Source organism: Tachypleus tridentatus, chromosome 1, assembly GCF_004210375.1.
Source record: "Tachypleus tridentatus isolate NWPU-2018 chromosome 1, ASM421037v1, whole genome shotgun sequence".
Lineage (NCBI taxonomy): Eukaryota > Metazoa > Arthropoda > Merostomata > Xiphosura > Limulidae > Tachypleus > Tachypleus tridentatus.
Window position 1 is genome coordinate 21,844,746 of NC_134825.1, and position 20,515 is coordinate 21,865,260.

Below are 20,515 nucleotides of genomic sequence, written 5' to 3' on the forward strand. Positions count from 1 at the left end.
TAATTTAATATTTTAATTTGAGAAATTCCATTATGGTATGAGGAAGTAGATTTGTTAACTTGAAATAACTTATATACTTCTTTAGATCTTGTATGCTATTTTCTGAGAAAATTATTTTTGCAGGAACACACAACCATGTTCTGCTGTTGCCGTGAAACTAAACAATCCTATTCTATGCTCCCACTTAGCAAACAAAACAAGAAATACTTTAAACATCAACACTATCAACTGTTGCAATAGAATATTTAAGGAAATAGTGAAGCATCAGCATATCAAGGCAATTTTTACCCTTAAACACAAGATGTTTAATGAAAATATAATGACATTGTCATAAAACCTTGCCAACTGAATCCACATCTCAGTGATCATTTAACAAACAATGTGAAGAAAATAATTAAAAATAAATTACACAATGGCTTTTGACAAATTTTAAACTACCACTGTTATTCAATTAGCAAAATACACAAAGCATATGCCAAATAAAGGTGGCATTTCATGTCATGCAAAGCAGTACCACCTACAAACTGGAAAAAGGGTTCATGTGCAACAGCTCAAAATACTGGAAGAGGATGACCCCAAGTGCTCAGTCACAGTAGTACTTTCCAAAGATCTGCACTGCTAGGTACTTTTAACAGTTTGTTTACAAATGATCAACAGTTAATGTAAGATTATATATATAAATGTTTAATATACATACCCTACACGAAACAGTAGGAGAATAACTCGAATTCACAGCACTTAAATATTGTAAATGTAGAGTGAAAAAATGACCACAAGTCTATTTTACAATTTTACCACTAGGGCAGGATCCAAAACAGCCCACCAGGATAGATAAAATGTGGTTAATTTCAAAAATTTCTTTTAAATTTCAAATCACATCTGATCATTAGTATCTCACTTACATAATAGTAAAAACTGGCATTATAAAACCGGTTCAGTCTTACAACAGCTAAATGTATATATATCATAAAAGCCAAATGTTTAGACAGTTCCACTCAATTATTCCAAATTTAATGAGTCACACAAATCAAACACTATTTTTTCTCCAATAATACTGACTGGCCACTTACATTTTAGTTGAAGTAAATTAATAACACAGGTGTAAATGTATCCTAAATATTGGCACTTTTTCTACTATATAAAAGCCTGTCAAGAAGGGAGTTTTTATACCAAGGATCTATTTAGCACTGAGTGAAATAGCTGTTTGAAGAAAACTATCAATATAATACAACCGATGTGATTATGAAATAAATGTGGTCAGTGAATATCGTGGAAGAGAAATATTGTAGGTGAAGCTCATGATAGGCTTTGGTTTTCCAATGTTAGAAGACTCTGTATTTTTCTTATATCTGTTTACAAATGGGAAATCTGTAAGTGCATACTGGAGGATTCACATTTTGTAGGTTTTAGTTACCCGTCATTTTTTTTATACTAGTATATGTATAAATAAATAAATTTATAATATTGTATTGTACTGTTCACAGATTTGTGATGATTATACCGACATCTGTATCCGCTTTAACCATGCTTGCATGCAAGAAACATTTCTTACATTATGATAGAACATAAATATTAAAGTTTACATTAAGAATTAAACAGCTCTTTTCTTTATTGTCTTTTTACCATTAATTCAAACTGCCAAACGCTATTTATTGACTAAATTATCTTTGTCTCTATACTCAACAAACTCAATAACGATCAATTTATATGCAAAAACGGCTAGTTTGGGTTGAGAAAATATAAATTTCTCAACAAGTGGGTTTCTCCACATCACTCAATAACGATCAGTTATATTAACCTCTACTAGCCTCAACTGTAAGAGAAAACCCTATCAATATAGGTGTAAACAGTGAAAATATTTCACTGGCATTAGAAACTGACCATACTTGCTTTGATGTTGAATTTTCATTAATAACTGCATTAAAAAGTGTGCAAAATTAATAAAAACTACAAAGTCACTTTACTACAAGTATTTAAAATATTAAGAAAATGTACTTAAAAAAAATGAATTAAATGAACAGTCCCTCTTAGCACCTGTAAGGGTAATATATACATTGTATAATTGTCTGGTATCTTTTCATGTTAAGAAATGTTTAATTAGCAGTTTTCCATACAAAATTACAAAAAACAAAATATTTAGACGTGCCACATTTTATACTTCCATAGACATACCTGCAATATAACTGCTCATGCATGCTAAACTTAACTATTTCACAAAGACCAGACTTAAAAATATTCTTGTTTGCTGTAACCCTAAACTGATTTAAAAAGGTAAGGTAGGTTTTCCCAAACTGGTTGACGACAAAAAAAACAACAAAAAACTACTAATTCCATTATCCCCTGAAACATAACATGTTAATCTATTAATACAATCACTTTAAAGAATTTTTATATGAAGAGAATTACAGAAATTTAAGTTTCTTTTACAACACACAAACACACTGGTCACTACTGACCTCAATTTATCAAGTTGAAAAGATTGCTGCAAAAACATTTACAAGTTATTTTTCTGTTTCATCTCACTTGCCAAGTAAATCCACGTGAAGGGAAGTGTTTTCACCCTAATCCTCAATCCATAAGAGCTTATTTTAAACAAATACACTGAATAGACTTGTGTTCACCATGTTATTCATGTACACTCACTAACAGTAAATTATCCCCTGCCAGGTAATATACTTATTAGTTTAGTGTGAAGGGTCCTGTGGATAAGGTAAGTCGTGTTGTCAAACTTCAATGCATTGGCCAATAAGTATTGAGTTCCTGATTGGTATTTAGGCTATACCCTCCCGCACTGTTGCAGACAATGTGAAAATCTGAGAAAAAATATTAAAACCATAATACAGCCATAAAAAAATCTTAAATTCAGCAAATTTTGTGAGATGGGTTGGTATATTGGCAGCAATTGGTAAAAATAAAAATTTTCCAGATTATAACATCAACAAAATCACTCAGTCAGCATCAATTTCAAATAGTCAGTCACAAACAGCAAACAAATATTTTAAGCCTGGCCTAGTTGTTTGTAAAATTACATTTAATTATAATACAATCTCCATTTCCAAAATTTATGTCATAGATTATTGAACAATATGGGATAAACCCTTTTTCATTCACAACATGGATAACAAAACATCATAATATGTTACTTTTATGACAATTTTCAAGCTGAGATACAGTAATTTATGATTTTTGCTGGCAAAACATTTCAGACCCAAAATGAACAATTTTCAATAACACTGTACTTAAAACATTATTTTAAGTAACTTGACTTGTAATACACAGAAAAAAAATTTAGTCATACCTGGAGAAGTTGTGTTGGGGATTTTTCAAGGGCCTTTCTGATAGCAACAAAATCTGTAGCCAAAGTCTATACAAAAGAAGAAAATTTAATTTTAAGAAACTGATTTCAAAAATATTTAAACTTTATAAAATGTATGTAATAATATACTTAACAGGCCTACAGTACTACAAACACAACATTTTTGTGTTTCAATATTCTTGCACTTACTTTCAATTATGGTTTCGTTTGTTTGCTTGCTTGTTTTTTGAATTTCACTCAAAGCTACACAACAGCTATCTGCACTAGCCATCTCTAATTTAGCAGTGAAAGACTAGAGGGAAGGCAGACAGTTATCACTACCCACTGCAAATGTTTGGGCTACTCTTACCAACAAATAGTGGGACTGACCACCACATTATAATGTCCCCACAAATGAAAGGGTAAGCATGTATGGTGTGAATGGGATTTGAACCCATGAGCTTCAGATTACGAGTCAAGTACCCTAATTATCTGGTCATGTCAGGTCTGGATAATACTTTAACCAATTTTTTTCTTCCAGCCAATGATAACTGATATGGCTTTTGTAATAAATTAGTAAACTATAAAAAAACTATTTAACATTCAGATTTGTTCTGTTGCTTATTCAAACCACAACAATGTAATGTTTGTTTTCTTTATTCTGAGTCTTGTACGAGATATTAGAAAGTTGAAACGAAGTAGACCAGACCTCATGAACTTTTCAACACTATAAACTGAGCTGTGCACAATTTATTTATACATTTATCAAATTTATTCCAATCACAATGTTTACAGCAAAGTGAACAGTTTAGTAAATGAATTAACCACTTTATCTATCAAACTGAAACACATTTGTATAATTCTGATTTAAAGTATCACATAAACCTACAGACTTCACTTGATAGTATAAACAATGAGTTTTAAACATTACAAAACAGGCATGAACTTAGTGACTTTGCAGTAAAAAAGATATTTTGATTACATAGATACTGGGGATAATAATAATAAACAAAGTATCATTTTGATTGGATGATTGTTATGAAAATCAATTTCATCATAATTTCAAATTAACAATGGTTGATATATAAATAACAGTAATAATCAAAACATTAATTTCAATTAGTTGATTTTCACTTTTCAACTGATTAAATCATAATTCTAATTAACAGATTATTTTATGAGACACAAATCAATGTAATCATTGCTCAAACATCACTTATATCAGTTGATCAATTAAATCATCAACTTATAACTATCAGTTATAAAACAAATTACCATTAACACTACAAAAACACCAAAGTTTATAAAATTAGAAGTATATGGAAAAATTACCTTTAACCTATTGAACTTGATCATGGTTTCAAGAGGAACCCCTGGATACAATTAAGGAAAACAAGTATATATAATGAATAAATGTTTGTGCTGAAACTTTAATAAAAACATTTTGCTTTTATATGCATGATATACAATTGTCCTAAAATTGTAATTTGTGTATATCACCTGACAAATAATTTCTCTGTTATACCTTTCTAAATCCATAATGTCAGTATAAAATGTGGAATCACAATTGACTCAAACTCCTACAGTAATATTTCACATATGTATAAAAGGTGTATTGGAAACAAAAGTTAACAGTTTCCTAAACTGAAAATGTATTTCAAATAATACTTACTTCTACTTAAACTACAGCTATTTCTAGATCTCCATGGTTTCCATTCTTTGCCCATCTAAACACTGAGAACACTTGCTCCTGTCTTTTATAGCCCCACTTGAATGCCTTAAGCAAATTATAATTTGCAATGTTCTCCACCCACTGCAATGTGCCCTCTAACTAGGTACTATATATAAACACCTCATTCAGATAATGTAGTCACTTTTAAGACAAACTTTTTTTGTGGGGATGTAAAGTAGGAGAGTGTCAGTGAAGGTTATTATTTTTGGAAATACAATTTGGGAACTTCCAAAACATACCATCTGCTTAAACTACAGCTAAAATCTCACATCAAGAAGGTGGAAGGGCTGGTGCAGGCATAATCCATACAGAAAAGATTTATATAAAACAGGAGTGTAAAAAAAAAAAAAAAAGCCATAAGAGTGGAGAAACTGCACTACATCCAGAATAAGTATGCTCTTCGCATTGAACTGAGTTCCAATATCAAAGATGAAATACAATATGGATAATCATCAGTATAGGCCAACCCTAACCAGATAGCTGAGGCTCCACAACTTGGGGGTGGAATTAAAGGGGCAGTGGTACCTGTATCCCGCATTGGTGGTGATGGGCATTGGACTGCAATGTTATGTATATATTTTTGATTCAATCCCAACCCATAGCCATAGAATGATATGTTTCACACTATTGGAATCATAATGAGAAAGTATGCAACATCCAAAAGACAACATCCCAGACTCAGAATGACAGTATCATGTATGTCATACTCAAAATATAAATAATACAATTCATCCAGCCTCAAATTATGAACATACATCCTCACTCCTCAACCAAGTAGACAAGGAGTATTCTGCATATCCCTGGAATTGTGGAGAGGATGTGGAACCTGTAATCAACTGAGGAGCCAGGACGAGATCGCTTCATATTTGCAATTATGAGGAGACCTTGAACCACTTTCCATGAACAATATACAAAACCAACACTGATCAAATAGAAGGGCCATGCACTCCCCTACCAGACAACTTTGTGTCAAATCTGAACCAGAATTACGAGTAGGCTAGTGCCACTCCTACTGATATCAGGAGAATCAATCCAGGGACCCAAATAGGAGGGCTCCAACTTTGTCCTCTTCTCCAACAGTGGAAGAACATGCTCAAAAACTTGAGAATATCCTCTATCTACCACCCTAGTAACTGGAAACTAGGGGTGGTATGGACTCCCAAAATCCACGAGTAAAGTCTGGGGGAGAAGGTAGAACACACTGGGGAATCCTGAAATCAGTCCTCTGGAAATTGTGCAATAGGTAAATACAGTTCCCTACATTTAAAAAGCAAACTGATCCCAATTTATTCAACTGAAGATCAGCAGGGATTGGTGAGAACCCCCTTTAGCATTGCCAATGATTTTTCACGAGTGATGGTCCACAATATGGTAATACCATGCTGTAGGTGCCAAGATGACCTCATGAAACATTTCATCTCAAAAGAGCCTGTTGCAACCTGCTAGTATTTATATAGAAAGTAGCTGCTAGTGCAGAATTGAGAAGAAAAAAGCATACCTGCCTAGGCAACACTCATTGTACAGGGAGATCCAGTGAAGTATAACAGATGTGATAAAAATATCTACAGAGTTAGTCAAAACTTTATGAAGAGGAAACTGCCAGATCATGTAAGTAAAAAGATAAAAAAGTATCAGTAATAGTCCACATACCAGCCCACACATCTTCCCGAGAACAATTCAATCAGATAGCTAATTACATAGAGATATGAAGCATATGATAGCAAGTGATACACAAAAGATTCCTTTCTTGTAATAATATTCCATTACAGGCCATATGAATCAATTTACAAAGCCACTTTTTAGGGGTAACAGAAGATAAATCAAGGGAAATAGAAGGATCCCAATTAATAAACTGGTTCTCAGTACCTCAAAATGAGTTAGTACAAGCCACATAACACTTGAGGGCCTGACAGGACATAAATGATCAGAATTAGAGTGGTCATAGAAGTGAGAAACAACTGGCAAATTAATTGGTGAAAGGGATCTTTCTCCTTCCTGTCTGCCAGAGTCTTGGAAGAAAAGACCTATCAGAGTAAAGCTGGACAGATGTGGAAAGATAGTCATATTAACACAGATTGTAAACAACTCTGACTGATGACATTCACAGGCCAACAACTACAAAATATATAATTTAAGAGTAAGGTGAAACAAAGAAAATGAATCTAAAGGTTCAAAAGGAGGATTAGACAACACATGTAAAACAACTGTAAAATACAAATTCTATAATTGTAAAGATCATTTGGGCCAAAGAGTACAAAAAGATTTTAGTAGACCTGACAGAATTGAGGACTTAAAAATCTTCTGATATTTATAACACCTAAAAGTAGTGGATAAGGATACCTTCTATAAAGTCACTGTAGATGAAGCAACAACCTTTCTCAAATACCCATGTTAAAAATAGAATATGATAGATACTTTTGGATGAAGAGAGTTTAAATTACTTTTATTATACCACTGAAAATATTACACTTCTGTTGATAAACTACTATGGCTGGCCTACTAAAAGATTTAGTTAAATACAGAGAAACCTTAGAACTTAAACCGTTATATTAAACAAAGGACTGTAATAACTTCCAAGTATAAAAATTGAGTTTCTGAAGATGTGGGTGGAGAATGTCTGGTCAAGATTGTCTAAACAGAGACTACCAATGTTTAAAATGTAGTTGTGGACATTCCTGAAGATACTGAAGAAGAAAAAATCATGTTTGAGCTAGCCAATAGGATGTAATCAAGAGAACTTGACAGAGAGTAGAATGAACCCTAGTAAAAACCTGGGGCAATAGGTGAATTGAGAGAAAGGTAGATAGATGTAAGCCTGTCAAGTTCTGCATCTACTACCAGTGCTTAAAAACGAAGTTGAGAATTCCAACAAGTTGCAAAGACACTGATGCTGGAGACCCAAATTGAATGCAAATCCACTGAAAAACCTCATATGTAGTATCCATTCTATCATACGAATCCAGTTTGGTCAAAACAAGTGATCTACAATTAACTCATCACTTCTGAAACATGGCACACTAAAGACTGATACGATGGGAATGAGCCCAACAGAGAAGACCAAGGTATGAAAATAAAGGTCTTGAGAATGTATGCCTCTCCTTGATGAGAAGTCTGATAAACCAAGTGAAAATTTTCAGAATGTATTATGACAATTCTTCCATTCAAGAGAGACAGACCTTGAACCATTTCCCGACGTACTGCAAGAAGTTTGAAAACATTGATATAGAAGGTAAACTAATCTTCTATCCAAGTATCTTGGAACTCCTAACCTTGAAGATAATCTCCCCATCCCTGAAGATATGCATTTGTGAACAGATGAATCTTAGGAGGTGGTGGAATGGGTTGCTCTGATCCAACAAACATTCTCAATCAATGATGTTGCTCCAGAGTTATGAAACAGGATGATCCAAAGGATCAGAATGCATGATCCATTTGTCACTCAGTCACCAATGAAGGGGTGAATCTGAGAGTTTTGTTCTACTAATTGACAGAATGGAGTCAGAAGAAGCTAATAATCCATATAATGATGTGTGCACAAGCATAAGAAATGCAAATGATGGTAAAAGCTCAAACAACTATGCAGAAGACACAAGGCAATGATGCAAGATCAAAAAAAAGAGCTAGCATTTGAACCTTGTGCACAAACCAAAGAAACCTCTTTGAGGATTTTGCTATAGGAATATAGAGATAAACATCAAACTTTGTCATCCAGAGCTCTGGTGCAAAGTGCTAGAAAGGTTGAGAAATTACTCCCCTATGAAGCTAGAAGAATCTCAAATTTGGTTTAGTCATGATAAACCAATGATTGGATGCCAATCTCATCTTCCTGGGAATAAAATCCTGAATGAATCAGATAGGCCTTTTTTAATAACTCTCCTATGGCCTGAGAACATTTGCCATGAATCTATTGGAGGTGAAAAAGCAGTAGGTTGAGCAGAAAATGGTGAAGGAAATGTAAAGTGAATGACCAGCCCTGAAGCCAAAACATGGAGCACCCATGGATATTTGTGACAGTACTCCAGATATCCAAGAAGTGATGTAATAGTGTCCCCACTGTTTCCCCACAATTAATGTAAATAAACAAGTATGTTCAATGCTTTGCAATATCCTATTTTGAAAACCCAGTTAAAGCCAGATATGCTTAATGAAAGATGAATATTTTATAGATGTTTGTGTTTCTTAAATTAATATGCTGTAAGCACCAGATGGAAATGCAAAGTTCAATTGATGCTGAAAGCAGCCTGAAACAAATTAATATTAAAACCAAAATTCACAATGGGCTCAATATAATATACATGAGCTCATCTGCACATTTGCACACAAGTATTGATAACATAACGTTTGATACAACTCGTATAATCTTTACAAACCTTGTATCCAGTTGCTGCTAAGCCTTTTAAAGTTTCGCATGTGGAGGATATCATTTTTTTTTTAAAGTTTTATATGTACAGTTGAATAACCAAAAAATAATAAATAACTACACTGATACCACAGAATTCAACTATAATTTATTAAGCTTAATAACTAAGATTTATTTATATTTTAAAAAATATGAAACTGAGAAGACTAAAAACAACACTTACTTCATTTAAATCTTAAATGGAAAGAACACTGTAGCATTTTCAAACATCTTGAAGATGTTGATTGGTTATCCACATCATACATTGAAGTGTACATATAAAAGACTGTTTCCAAGGCCCCTTTGATTCAATAGTTATATCTCAGCAAAATTAAAAGATACGAGGTTCTTATTTTATTTTCTAGCTTGTTAATATTGATTATTTGAATTCATAATTTGTAAAAAACTACAGACTTAGTATTTTGACATCATAACCATTAACTTTAAATAGTGCTGCATTCAACATACCACGACTTGCTAAAATCTATATTTGGATATGTTCTTTTAATATTTACTTTAAAATTAAGAAAGTAACTCGTATAATATTAAGGTTTGGGTTATAATATACATTCTGATTCCAAATGTACCGACATAAAAATTTATAACATAGTAGTTAAATAAAATTTTGAATGTAAGTCAATAAATGCACTGACACAACCTGTGACCCATCATAAAAGGGTTAATCTATAAGAATGTAAACAACCATTACCACACCAAACATATGTACATAAATTCAACATTTTTTATAAACTGTGAGCAGAATAACAGTCACATAAACATGCTGCATATAATAATAATAATTATTGAATTACAAAAGCAAATAACATGTAGAAAGTATGGAATGTTATTAAGGATCAATTGTTGACAAATGTAGTCACAAAACAAAGATCTTGAAATGAAGCTAACAAAATATAAAAACTTAAGCCATTAAGTGAAATTCATACAAGCACAGAAAAATTCAAACTTATAATATGGAATTCCACCAAGTTAGAGATAAAAGCAAGCTGCACGTAAATAATGTAAGATGATAAATGAACCTAAGTCAAAAGCTTCTGATATGAAATTTAAAATATGATGAACAGATAAATTTAATACCAAGTAGTATTAAATGCACATTTAATTAAAGATATATGAAAAGTGAGAATTCTAAATTGTACACAATACAGCTACCCAAGAGTTGAGGAAAAGTAGTGCTTAGATTTTCTTTGACAAATGTTCAAAGTTAGTTGGAATACGAAACTGGCAAATATGGTACTAGGAGATAAAACTATCAGCATATTACTGACAAAAACATTGAACAATAGTACCAAGATTGCAGGAAGCAGGTTACTACAATAAAGTTTGTGGAAGTATTTAAAACAACAGACAAATTAGAGGAAAACTCTGATTTGTTTATTAAAATTTAAATCACAAATAAAGTAGAGCATACTATTAAAAGAACAATTCCTCAAATAAATGGAAATTCACACAGAACCAGCCAAGCATCTGCTAACCTTGAAAATTTACAGCTTTCAGAATAAAAGTATTCCCTTTAGGTACAACCATTTTTATACCAAAGATAATGTGTCCATTAACATTACAACATGTGGTTAGAATAGCTCTGTGTAGCTATAAAAATGTGACTGATCAACCCAGTGATGAACTAAATCCAACAGTGTTTTTATCCAAGTTTTATTGCTTATTTTAGGATAAATGGCTGTAATAAATATATTGACATATGAAAAAGAGACAGGTCTACTGATTATGTTTTTGAAGTTAGATGGCAAATTATAGGTGAATTTCAGTTGATGTCTTTATATAAGCATGATAAAAACTGGCACAGCTACATGAATCCACAGAAAGCAGCTGTAGGCTGACTCCTCCAAAAATATTTTTAAACAGGATTCACATGAATAACAGAAAAGTGACCCACATGAAGAAATCTCAGAAATGCATGAATCTCTACGAAAATGACATTTCAGAATAAATAAATAACAAAAGAAGAGGGAAAGAGAAATAGACTAAACAAAACAGGTTGTGATGTAAAAAAAAACAAACTAGTTTTTGTTGGCTCTCTGCCCAGGAAAATATAGGTTACCATTTTTGCTTAAGTTTTCAGTTAAATACTTCCAGTCTGAACAATACATAAATGAGCAATACAACTACTGGGACCAAAATGGATTTTTTTTCTCCCCAAAGAATACTTACCAATTTATCAAAATAGTTTGTTGTTTTTTTTTTGTTACAGTGAAAATTAACCTTTCCTCAAGGATCCTATTTCTAACATTATTTTTACAACACAAAATTCCCACATACCTGGTTTGGGTTGGTTGAAAATAAATACAGGATTTTTAAGTCATTTTCACAAACAATTTTGACCACTTCAAATAATAGCTTTAAAAATTTATAGGTAAACTGGGAGTTGTAAATTAAACTAGTTATCTATATCACTGAAATTTGTAGAAAAATTGAGATATGAACATACACTTTATATAAATGTTCAGATTTATATTAAGAACAGCCATGAAATTCAAACTAATACCAAATGCATAGCACATGCTCCACAGGTACAAATATGTACTTCAGAAACACTCTTTTGCCAATCAGTAGCTAAAATGTCTGTCAAAGTTGTGATTAAAATTAATTACATAAATTTCTATGAGAATGAAATCAGATTAAATTAAACACTTTTAGAAAAATTCCTGAAAATTTAAATTTAAAAATTTAATACAAAGGAGTTTGGGCATATAAATATTTTTCTTGAAAACATGATCTCAAACTCGAAGGATACAACCATCATCTTTTTTAATCTGCTCTTGAAGGAAATGATCTTTGACAAGGTTGAAGTCTCCAAAATAATACTGAAAATAGTTTCAAAGGTAATTCCTCTTTATGATGCTATATAAAATAATTATGACATGGATTGTAAACTTTAAACACTTAAAAATGTCACTTTTTCTTTTAAACAAACACCAATCAGTAGTATTTACACATAGTACAAAAAATAGTGTGTAATAACAATTGCCCATAAAATAATGGCTGAGAGAAGTATTAGAAATATGGTTATTTTAGTATTTTATTTGAAAACTAATCCAAACACTGATCTACAAATGACAAACAACAAACAAAATATACAATAACTGTGATATGCTTTCTAACAAAAAAATTTAAGATATAATTCAAAATAAACTTTCAATTATCATAAGAGATGGGCCAGTTAAACTATTCTGGATTTCATGCCAGTCTTGTTTGGTAATCACTAACATTTTAAAATCTTTAATCTATTATTAGTCATCCTTAAAATATTGTAGTTGTAAGATCCTACTGTACCAGCTTTTAGTCAAGGCACAAATTATTCCAACAGACATATTTTGAGGGAGCTGCTGGTAGATGCTCTTCTTAATTGTTTAAAATTGGATCAAGCACATTCCTTTACACAGCAAAAATAAGTAACTTTATAAGTAATAGTTGCTTCAATATATCATGATCTAAGACTGAAACTCTGAAGATAACATTAAATTAGAATAGCTTGACAAATATTTTCATGAAGCTGGAAACAATCTTTTTAATTTTGCTCATTTTGAGTCTTCTTTAGAGTATACTAAAATAATTTCTGAACAGTGGATACACAGCCACACAAAGTGACAGGAAGATTCAGTTCAATAAACAAAAGAACTGTATTAAGTATAATTGATAACACAAAAAGAAGTGCCCTTCAGTGAACCATAAGAACACATCTGTACATTAATAAGTGCCCTTCAGTGAACTATAACAACACATCTGTACATTAATACGTGCAAAGTTGTTTTGTGCAACTAAGACCTATTAGATTTAAGTTAATGTAGCATTTTCTGTGACAAGCAATTTTGTAACACAGTAGTTTTGACTAGATTATGTCCGATTAGCCAAGTGAGAAATAAAAAACTTACCTCGACTTGTCTTATAATTTTTAACTCCAACTCTGTAGGACTTTTCTGAACTTCGGCATCTTTAACTTCTTCTGCATTCTTATAAACAAAAATCAAAAGATTTAGTGATTTTTGGCTAAGTTACAATCAAAAATCACAAATTATATCAGAATCAAAATATATTTTCACACTTTTTTAAAACTACTTATCTAACATAATACCTGTGATTATTTACTTGAGCAGATCAAATCAGTATTATAAAAATGAAAACACACCTTATTTTCTTCTGGATTATTTGAACTTTCACCTTTCACCTCACCAGTTTTTGACTCTTCTTCTATTCCCATTTTTCTTTTAAACCTGGAGATGTAATAAAGTACAACATGAAACTGACGAAAAGTATCATGCTGAATTGAAGGTGACAAAGATGGAGATGTATACCTATGGTTTACTTGGAGGGTTACATTTAAAGAACTAAAATGGAGATGTATACCTATGGTTTACTTGGAGGGTTACATTTAAAGAACTAAAATGGAGATGTATACCTATGGTTTACTTGGAGGGTTACATTTAAAGAACTAAGTTGGAGATGTATGCCTATGGTTTACTTGGAGGGTTACATTTAAAGAACTAAGATGGAGATGTATGCCTATGGTTTACTTGGAGGGTTACATTTAAAGAACTAAGATGGAGATGCATGCCTATGGTTTACTTGGAGGGTTACATTTAAAGAACTAAGATGGAGATGTATGCTTATGGTTTACTTGGAGGGTTACATTTAAAGAACTAAGATGGAGATGTATGCTTATGGTTTACTTGGAGGGTCACATTTAAAGAACTAAGATGGAGATGTATACCTATGGTTTACTTGGAGGGTTACATTTAAAGAACTAAAATGGAGATGTATACCTATGGTTTACTTGGAGGGTTACATTTAAAGAACTAAGATGGAGATGTATGCCTATGGTTTACTTGGAGGGTCACATTTAAAGAACTAAAATGGAGATGTATACCTATGGTTTACTTGGAGGGTTACATTTAAAGAACTAAGATGGAGATGTATGCCTATGGTTTACTTGGAGGGTTACATTTAAAGAACTAAGATGGAGATGTATGCCTATGGTTTACTTGGAGGGTTACATTTAAAGAACTAAGATGGAGATGTATGCCTATGGTTTACTTGGAGGGTCACATTTAAAGAACTAAAATGGAGATGTATACCTATGGTTTACTTGGAGGGTTACATTTAAAGAACTAAGATGGAGATGTATGCCTATGGTTTACTTGGAGGGTTACATTTAAAGAACTAAGATGGAGATGTATGCCTATGGTTTACTTGGAGGGTTACATTTAAAGAACTAAGATGGAGATGTATGCCTATGGTTTACTTGGAGGGTCACATTTAAAGAACTAAGATGGAGATCAGCAATGCATATTCTAGATATGATGAGTTCAAATTTCTATTCAGAAATCAAAATATTTTTTAGAAAAATCCATTTACCATAACTGTTTCCCTGATTCAAAGACTGGATTGTTACTGGCTCAATCAGATAAGAAAAACAAACTTAGTTTTGGTCTGTCATTTATTTTGCTTTGATAGTAACATGCTTGTTTGTTCACTTTACTTACATGTGAAATGGTATAGTTTGAACTGCAGGTGACTATATGATGAATAGAAGAAATCTCATTGGATCTCAATATGAAATCCAACAGGTTTCAAGAATGTGAACATCCTTCAAAGTAGATACAAGTTAAAGTTCAGTTCAAAAGCAACATCAACTTTTATGTCAGCTCATAAATGGATGGATTTACTTTTTATTTTCCCTGAATGCAGAGAAATCAAAATAGAATACATTCCATGAGTTCTTTATAATATGTATATTAAAAATCCATTTGTTCATATTTGTGCTAATTTGCACAAAACATTTTTTCTTATGTCAAAATATATTTTAAGCCACTAAATGTTGTAACAGTTTTGTTTTATCAAAAAAGTTTCATTTGTTTACATCAAAAAAAAAAAAATATTTTTCTATTAATACTATGTCAATGAATGTTGTACCTTGACACTCAATCATTTCTTTACTTGTACTGCTGACAAACATCTATAAGCAAATAATAAACACAAAAAGTCACCTTCACATGTTTTCAAACACTGCAAATCAAAAACACAACATAACCATAAAAACACCCAAATACTAAATAATGAAACAAACATACACAAACGTAAAATCAAAGAAGCTTTACTTATACAACAACAAGCCCAAAATAAACCAATACAAAGGAACAGCTTTATACTGATATTAATAAATATCAAATATCTAAGCATACCCTCTACATTCATACACTCAATTACACAATCCCCTTCAAACATGTGGTCAGCTATCGGTCAGTTACCTCTATCTTTCTTTGTGAACCTGACAATGACCAAAGAAGGTCGAAACGTTGTTTGCTCCTCTACATAAAACATTTTCTCAACCCATACCAGTCATGTTTACATATATATTTTTCTGGTATTTTTTTATCTCATATGTATAATCTTTACAACTGGTTTGTTTTGTTTTGAATTTTGCACAAAGCTACATGAAGACTATCTGTGTTACCTTTTCATAATCTAACAGTGATAAACTAGAGGAATGGCAGCTAGTCAATTCCTGAGCTACCTTTTTATTGATGAATAGTGGGATTTACCATCACATTATAATACTACAATGTTTGTAAAATTACAAGCTAAGCACCACAACCACTAAGCCATCCCATACCCTATCCTTGTGAAGGTAACAAACAAATTTAAGCACCAACTGTTTAATTCATTTCCAAAATTTTACAGTACTTACAGCTACAAAATTCAGAGTGCAACTCCCTCAACATTTTGTGTATTCCTCCTTTACTGGGAAGGGGTTATCACTGTCTGTAAATACTGATTTACAAGCATTCTTTTGCAGCCAAATAATGACACTTTGTAAATTTTGGTTAGAAAGTAGTCAATTTCACCCATGACCTTATCTAAGTCCTATCACCTGCTGCACCATTTCTATCACAATTAAGCCTTTTTTGTAAAGATAAACAAACTTTATATTGTTTAGTGCTGATCATACCTGAAGAAGACAAAGTTCTGTCAAAAATACTAATGATGAACCAATGATCAAATACCTTACATTTTTACACTATATTAGTATATGGAAACTGAATTTCAGAAACAATGTCATTGAATTTTATGAAAACTTTCAGTGTAGTTAAGAATGTAGAAAATGATATTAACACAACAACTATTTTATTATTATTATTTAATCAATGAATGTCATTCTCATATTATATTACATAATTATATGCATAAAACCATATTTGATATTGTTATGTTGATGGGTAAACAAAATCATTAATCCTGCCAATTGTGTAAATAGTCTGAGACATCTAGTAACTGGAAGACATGAAACACTGTCAAAGATTTTCAACTTCAATTTGTAAACACTAATATAAATCTTCTAAGTTAATTTTAACCATTTTCATCATTGAACATCACTTAAATGAATAAATCTGATAAAAGACAGATCTAGTTAAACTCAGACTTAAAGCCACAATTACAAAGGAATAAAGTTAGTTTCTTTTTTAAAGTATTGAAGCTTATTGCAAGTAAAAATATAACTGTTAAAGACATGTATAATAAATATTAACCTAAGTTGTAATATGCAAGTAAAAATATATAGCTTTCAATACATATCAGTGAGAACATACTATGTTTCAACAGAATATTCTCTTTTTCAGATATGATCACTATTAAGTAATACAAGGTTTACATGTCATTACGATTTAGAAAGACAAAAGACACAAGGATTAAATGTGAGGGAAATGGTGTCAGCAGGTGACAGGAAAAGATCTGGTCAAGTGTATGAATGGTGAATAGACTTTACCAAATACTGATGATGTTACTAATATCATTACCACAATTTAATGAAAGACTATTTGCTTTGATGATTTTAGTTTTGTAGTTTCTAAACAACCTTTCTTTTTTAGTTGGTTTAGACCCAAAGTATTTTGTGATCTATTGCATATCAAAATGTTAAAGCAGATTTCTAGAATTCTAGAATTCCCTTTAACATATAACCTATAAAAAACAGGTCACAAAATATTTTTGGATGAAATGCTTCACATACACTAACCCAAAACGAAAAAAAAAAAAAAAAAAGATATTTAAAAACTACAGACTTAAAACAACCAAAGAAAATGATCTTTTATTAAACTGTGTTAATGGTCCACACAACATCAGTATTTGGTAAAATCTATTCACCGTTTATACACGACCTTTATCCAAGATTGAAATTCTGCCGGTATTCCCCAGTACTGAGAACAACCAACTACTGGCATTTATGTGAGCTTCTTTGATAGCTTTTATGCTTACAAGTAATTTTTTACTTTCTCAGATTTTAAAACCTGGTCCACTTCACCCAGCGGAGTATTTCTACTATTTTGATAATTTCATTCCTGCCTTTTCCTATATTCTGTTACCTGCTAACACCATTTCCGTCACACTTAATCCTTATCTTTGTAAAAATAAATAAACCTTGTATTATTTAGTACTGTTTACACATGAAAACAATGTTCTGTCGAAATTATAGACGATAATCAATGATCACGTATAGTAAAACTCCTTGCATTTATAAATCGTTCTTTGCCTACCTATTATTATACTACCGTATTGTGCCTCCTTACTCAAATACATATCTCACTAAATTTAAATTATTCTGCCTTAACTTAGTTTATTAAAAATGAAATTTTTCAGTCTTTACCTAAATCAAACACTTACAATTCCTGTATCCTGAACCAACGTGGTTTGAACGTTATTATTCTCGCCCCCAGTCTTTGTCTCGTTGCAACATACCCCTACAAAAATACACGTATAAGAAAATACGCTCTGAGCTCTTATTATAAATGAAAGATTGAAATGGATAAACTAAAAATGGAATTATTAATGAAAAGTGAATTCATGAATATAGAATAGAAATTTAAGCAATTTAGATTTTAAATAATGAACTGAATATATATATGTATGTATTTTGTATTTTAGAAACAAAATTAATTATAAAGATTAACATTCGCAATGAGGGAAACATTCATCCACTACGCAATCCCAACACAGCCAATTTTGACACCAGAAAAATCAAAAATTGTCTATTTGTATTACTACTTGAGAGATAAAACTAGGTATTTTTGTACCAAAACTCATGTAGATCGATTGATATATACATAAATACTTCACTAAAACCCAAAATTGTGCTTTCAAGGCTGAGCCTCCAGTGGCACTGCGGACTTGTAGCGCTAGAAACCATGTTTCAATACTCGTGGTAGGCAGAGCATAGATAGTTCTTTGTGTAGCCGTGCGCTTAATTACATAAAAAAATCTTTCCTGATTGAAAAATTAAGCAAAAGACAAAAATTTTTAAATCTCTGTTCGTGGGTGTGTTTTCTTATAGCAAAGCTACCTAGGGCTACATGCTGAGTCCACCAAGAGGAATCGGACCTCTGATTTCAGCGTTGTAAATCCGTATAACTTACCGCTGTACAAACGGGGATCTCTGTTTGTAACCTCTACAAAGTATCATTATGCCAACTCCAACAAAATTAGTCGAATTTTGGCATAATATTTGTCAAAAAACCTAAAATTATTATTTTTGTGCACCTTGACTCAGCAACTGTAATTACTAAAACAGGAAAAACCACCACTTTTGGTTTTCAATCTGTAGACAAGTATCTATATGCCAAATCACATGTCAACTTGACAAAATATGGCCGAATAACTGACTAAACCCCAAATATTACTACTTTTTACAAGCTCTAACTCCAATACAAGAAAGTTCACCAATCTAACATTTTTACGTCAGTGTATTGAAAATATGAAAGCTGATATTTGTGTCAACTTTCATCTTAATTGGTGTAAATATGATTGTACAGGAGTCCAAAAAAATATATTTTAGAGTTGTTTTACCTTTGACTTCATAAAATATTTTACAAAAGATTAATTCTACGGCATTAGATCGAGATATAACCCTACCAAGTTTCGAGGTAATCTGTCGATAAATGATGGAACGGTGGTCGGTTGAAAAAATGTGAAATGAAAAAAATAAGGTTAAGATTACCTTTCTTTTTTAATTTCGCACAAAGCTACACGAGAACTAACTGTGTCATTCGTCCATAATCTAACAGTGAATGATAAGTAAAAAAGCAGCTAATCATTACCACCAACTCTTAGGCTATTCTTTTATCAATGAATGGGCCCGGCATGGCCAGATGGGTTAAAGTATGCGACTCGTAATTTGAGGATCACGGGTTCGCATCCCCGTTGCACCAAACATGCTCGCCTTTTCAGCGGTGGGGGCGTTATAGTGTGACGATCAATCGCACTATTCGTTCGTAAAAGAGTAGCACAACAGTTGGCGGTGGGTGGTGATGACTAGCTGCCTTCTGTCTAGTCTTACATTGCTAAATTATGGACAGCTAGCGCAGATAGCCCTCGAGTAGCTTTGCGCGAAATTCAAAACAAACAAACAAAATATAAATCTCTGAATATTTTCTTGTCAGAAAGTTTACGATAGAGTTTTCCAAAGTATAATGTTCAAAAGCGGAAGTTTATAATCTTGTTGATGTTTACAGTATATTTTATACTGTTATGTCTACTATTTAGGTACTATAAAACTAAATATTTTGATCAGAACTCGTAAAGATAATATAGGTTTGATTTACATGCCTACTGTAGCAGAGAGATTTAAATTGTTGAGCGCAATTTTCAAGCCATTATCTTTCGTGAGGCCATAGAAACAATTATAGTGGCTAAAAATAGCGTAAGTTTTGATCCGATAGCAACTCTATCGTTCTGGTCATAAAGTTGTCCATCAAACAAAACATTTGAACCCTTGGTAAGAAATTTCACCAGTTTCAAGAATAATAATTTAGGTACAGACACAGTATTAAAGTTTTTAAACACTAATTCAATAGATAGTTGTATTGTCACTTCCGATATACTGGTATGTAGAAACTCTACATTAAAACTCGCACAATGTGCATTACAATAAAATTCAAATCGTTAATTTTTCTATTAAAATTCCAAACAGTTTCGTAAGGTGTATTTATTTGTAACCATTATTTTTAATCAACCATAAAACCAGCAAAGTCATGATTATAAGTTCCGACCGTAGGAAAAGTAGGTTTTT

The 20,515-nt window shown here is 31.9% G+C and overlaps 1 protein-coding gene across 3 annotated transcripts in view; it reads right to left on the bottom strand.

The window, feature by feature from the left end:
• La (La autoantigen-like) overlaps nucleotides 1-18,221 on the bottom strand; it is a 38,329-nt gene extending 20,108 nt beyond the window's left edge. For 2 of the 3 annotated variants that reach the window (XM_076488774.1, XM_076488757.1), the window contains exons 1-6: nucleotides 18,098-18,216; nucleotides 13,589-13,673; nucleotides 13,335-13,412; nucleotides 12,197-12,266; nucleotides 4,628-4,668; nucleotides 3,299-3,364 (exon numbers count right to left, since the gene is read on the bottom strand). In XM_076488774.1, the coding sequence (XP_076344889.1) occupies nucleotides 3,299-3,364; nucleotides 4,628-4,668; nucleotides 12,197-12,266; nucleotides 13,335-13,412; nucleotides 13,589-13,660 (327 nt within the window). In that variant the 5' untranslated portion in view covers nucleotides 13,661-13,673; nucleotides 18,098-18,216. Of the gene's footprint in view, nucleotides 1-3,298; nucleotides 3,365-4,627; nucleotides 4,669-12,196; nucleotides 12,267-13,334; nucleotides 13,413-13,588; nucleotides 13,674-18,097 lie in introns of all 3 variants that reach the window. The other variant, XM_076488764.1, reaches the window with a different exon arrangement.
• Nucleotides 18,222-20,515: the final 2,294 nt, after the last annotated feature.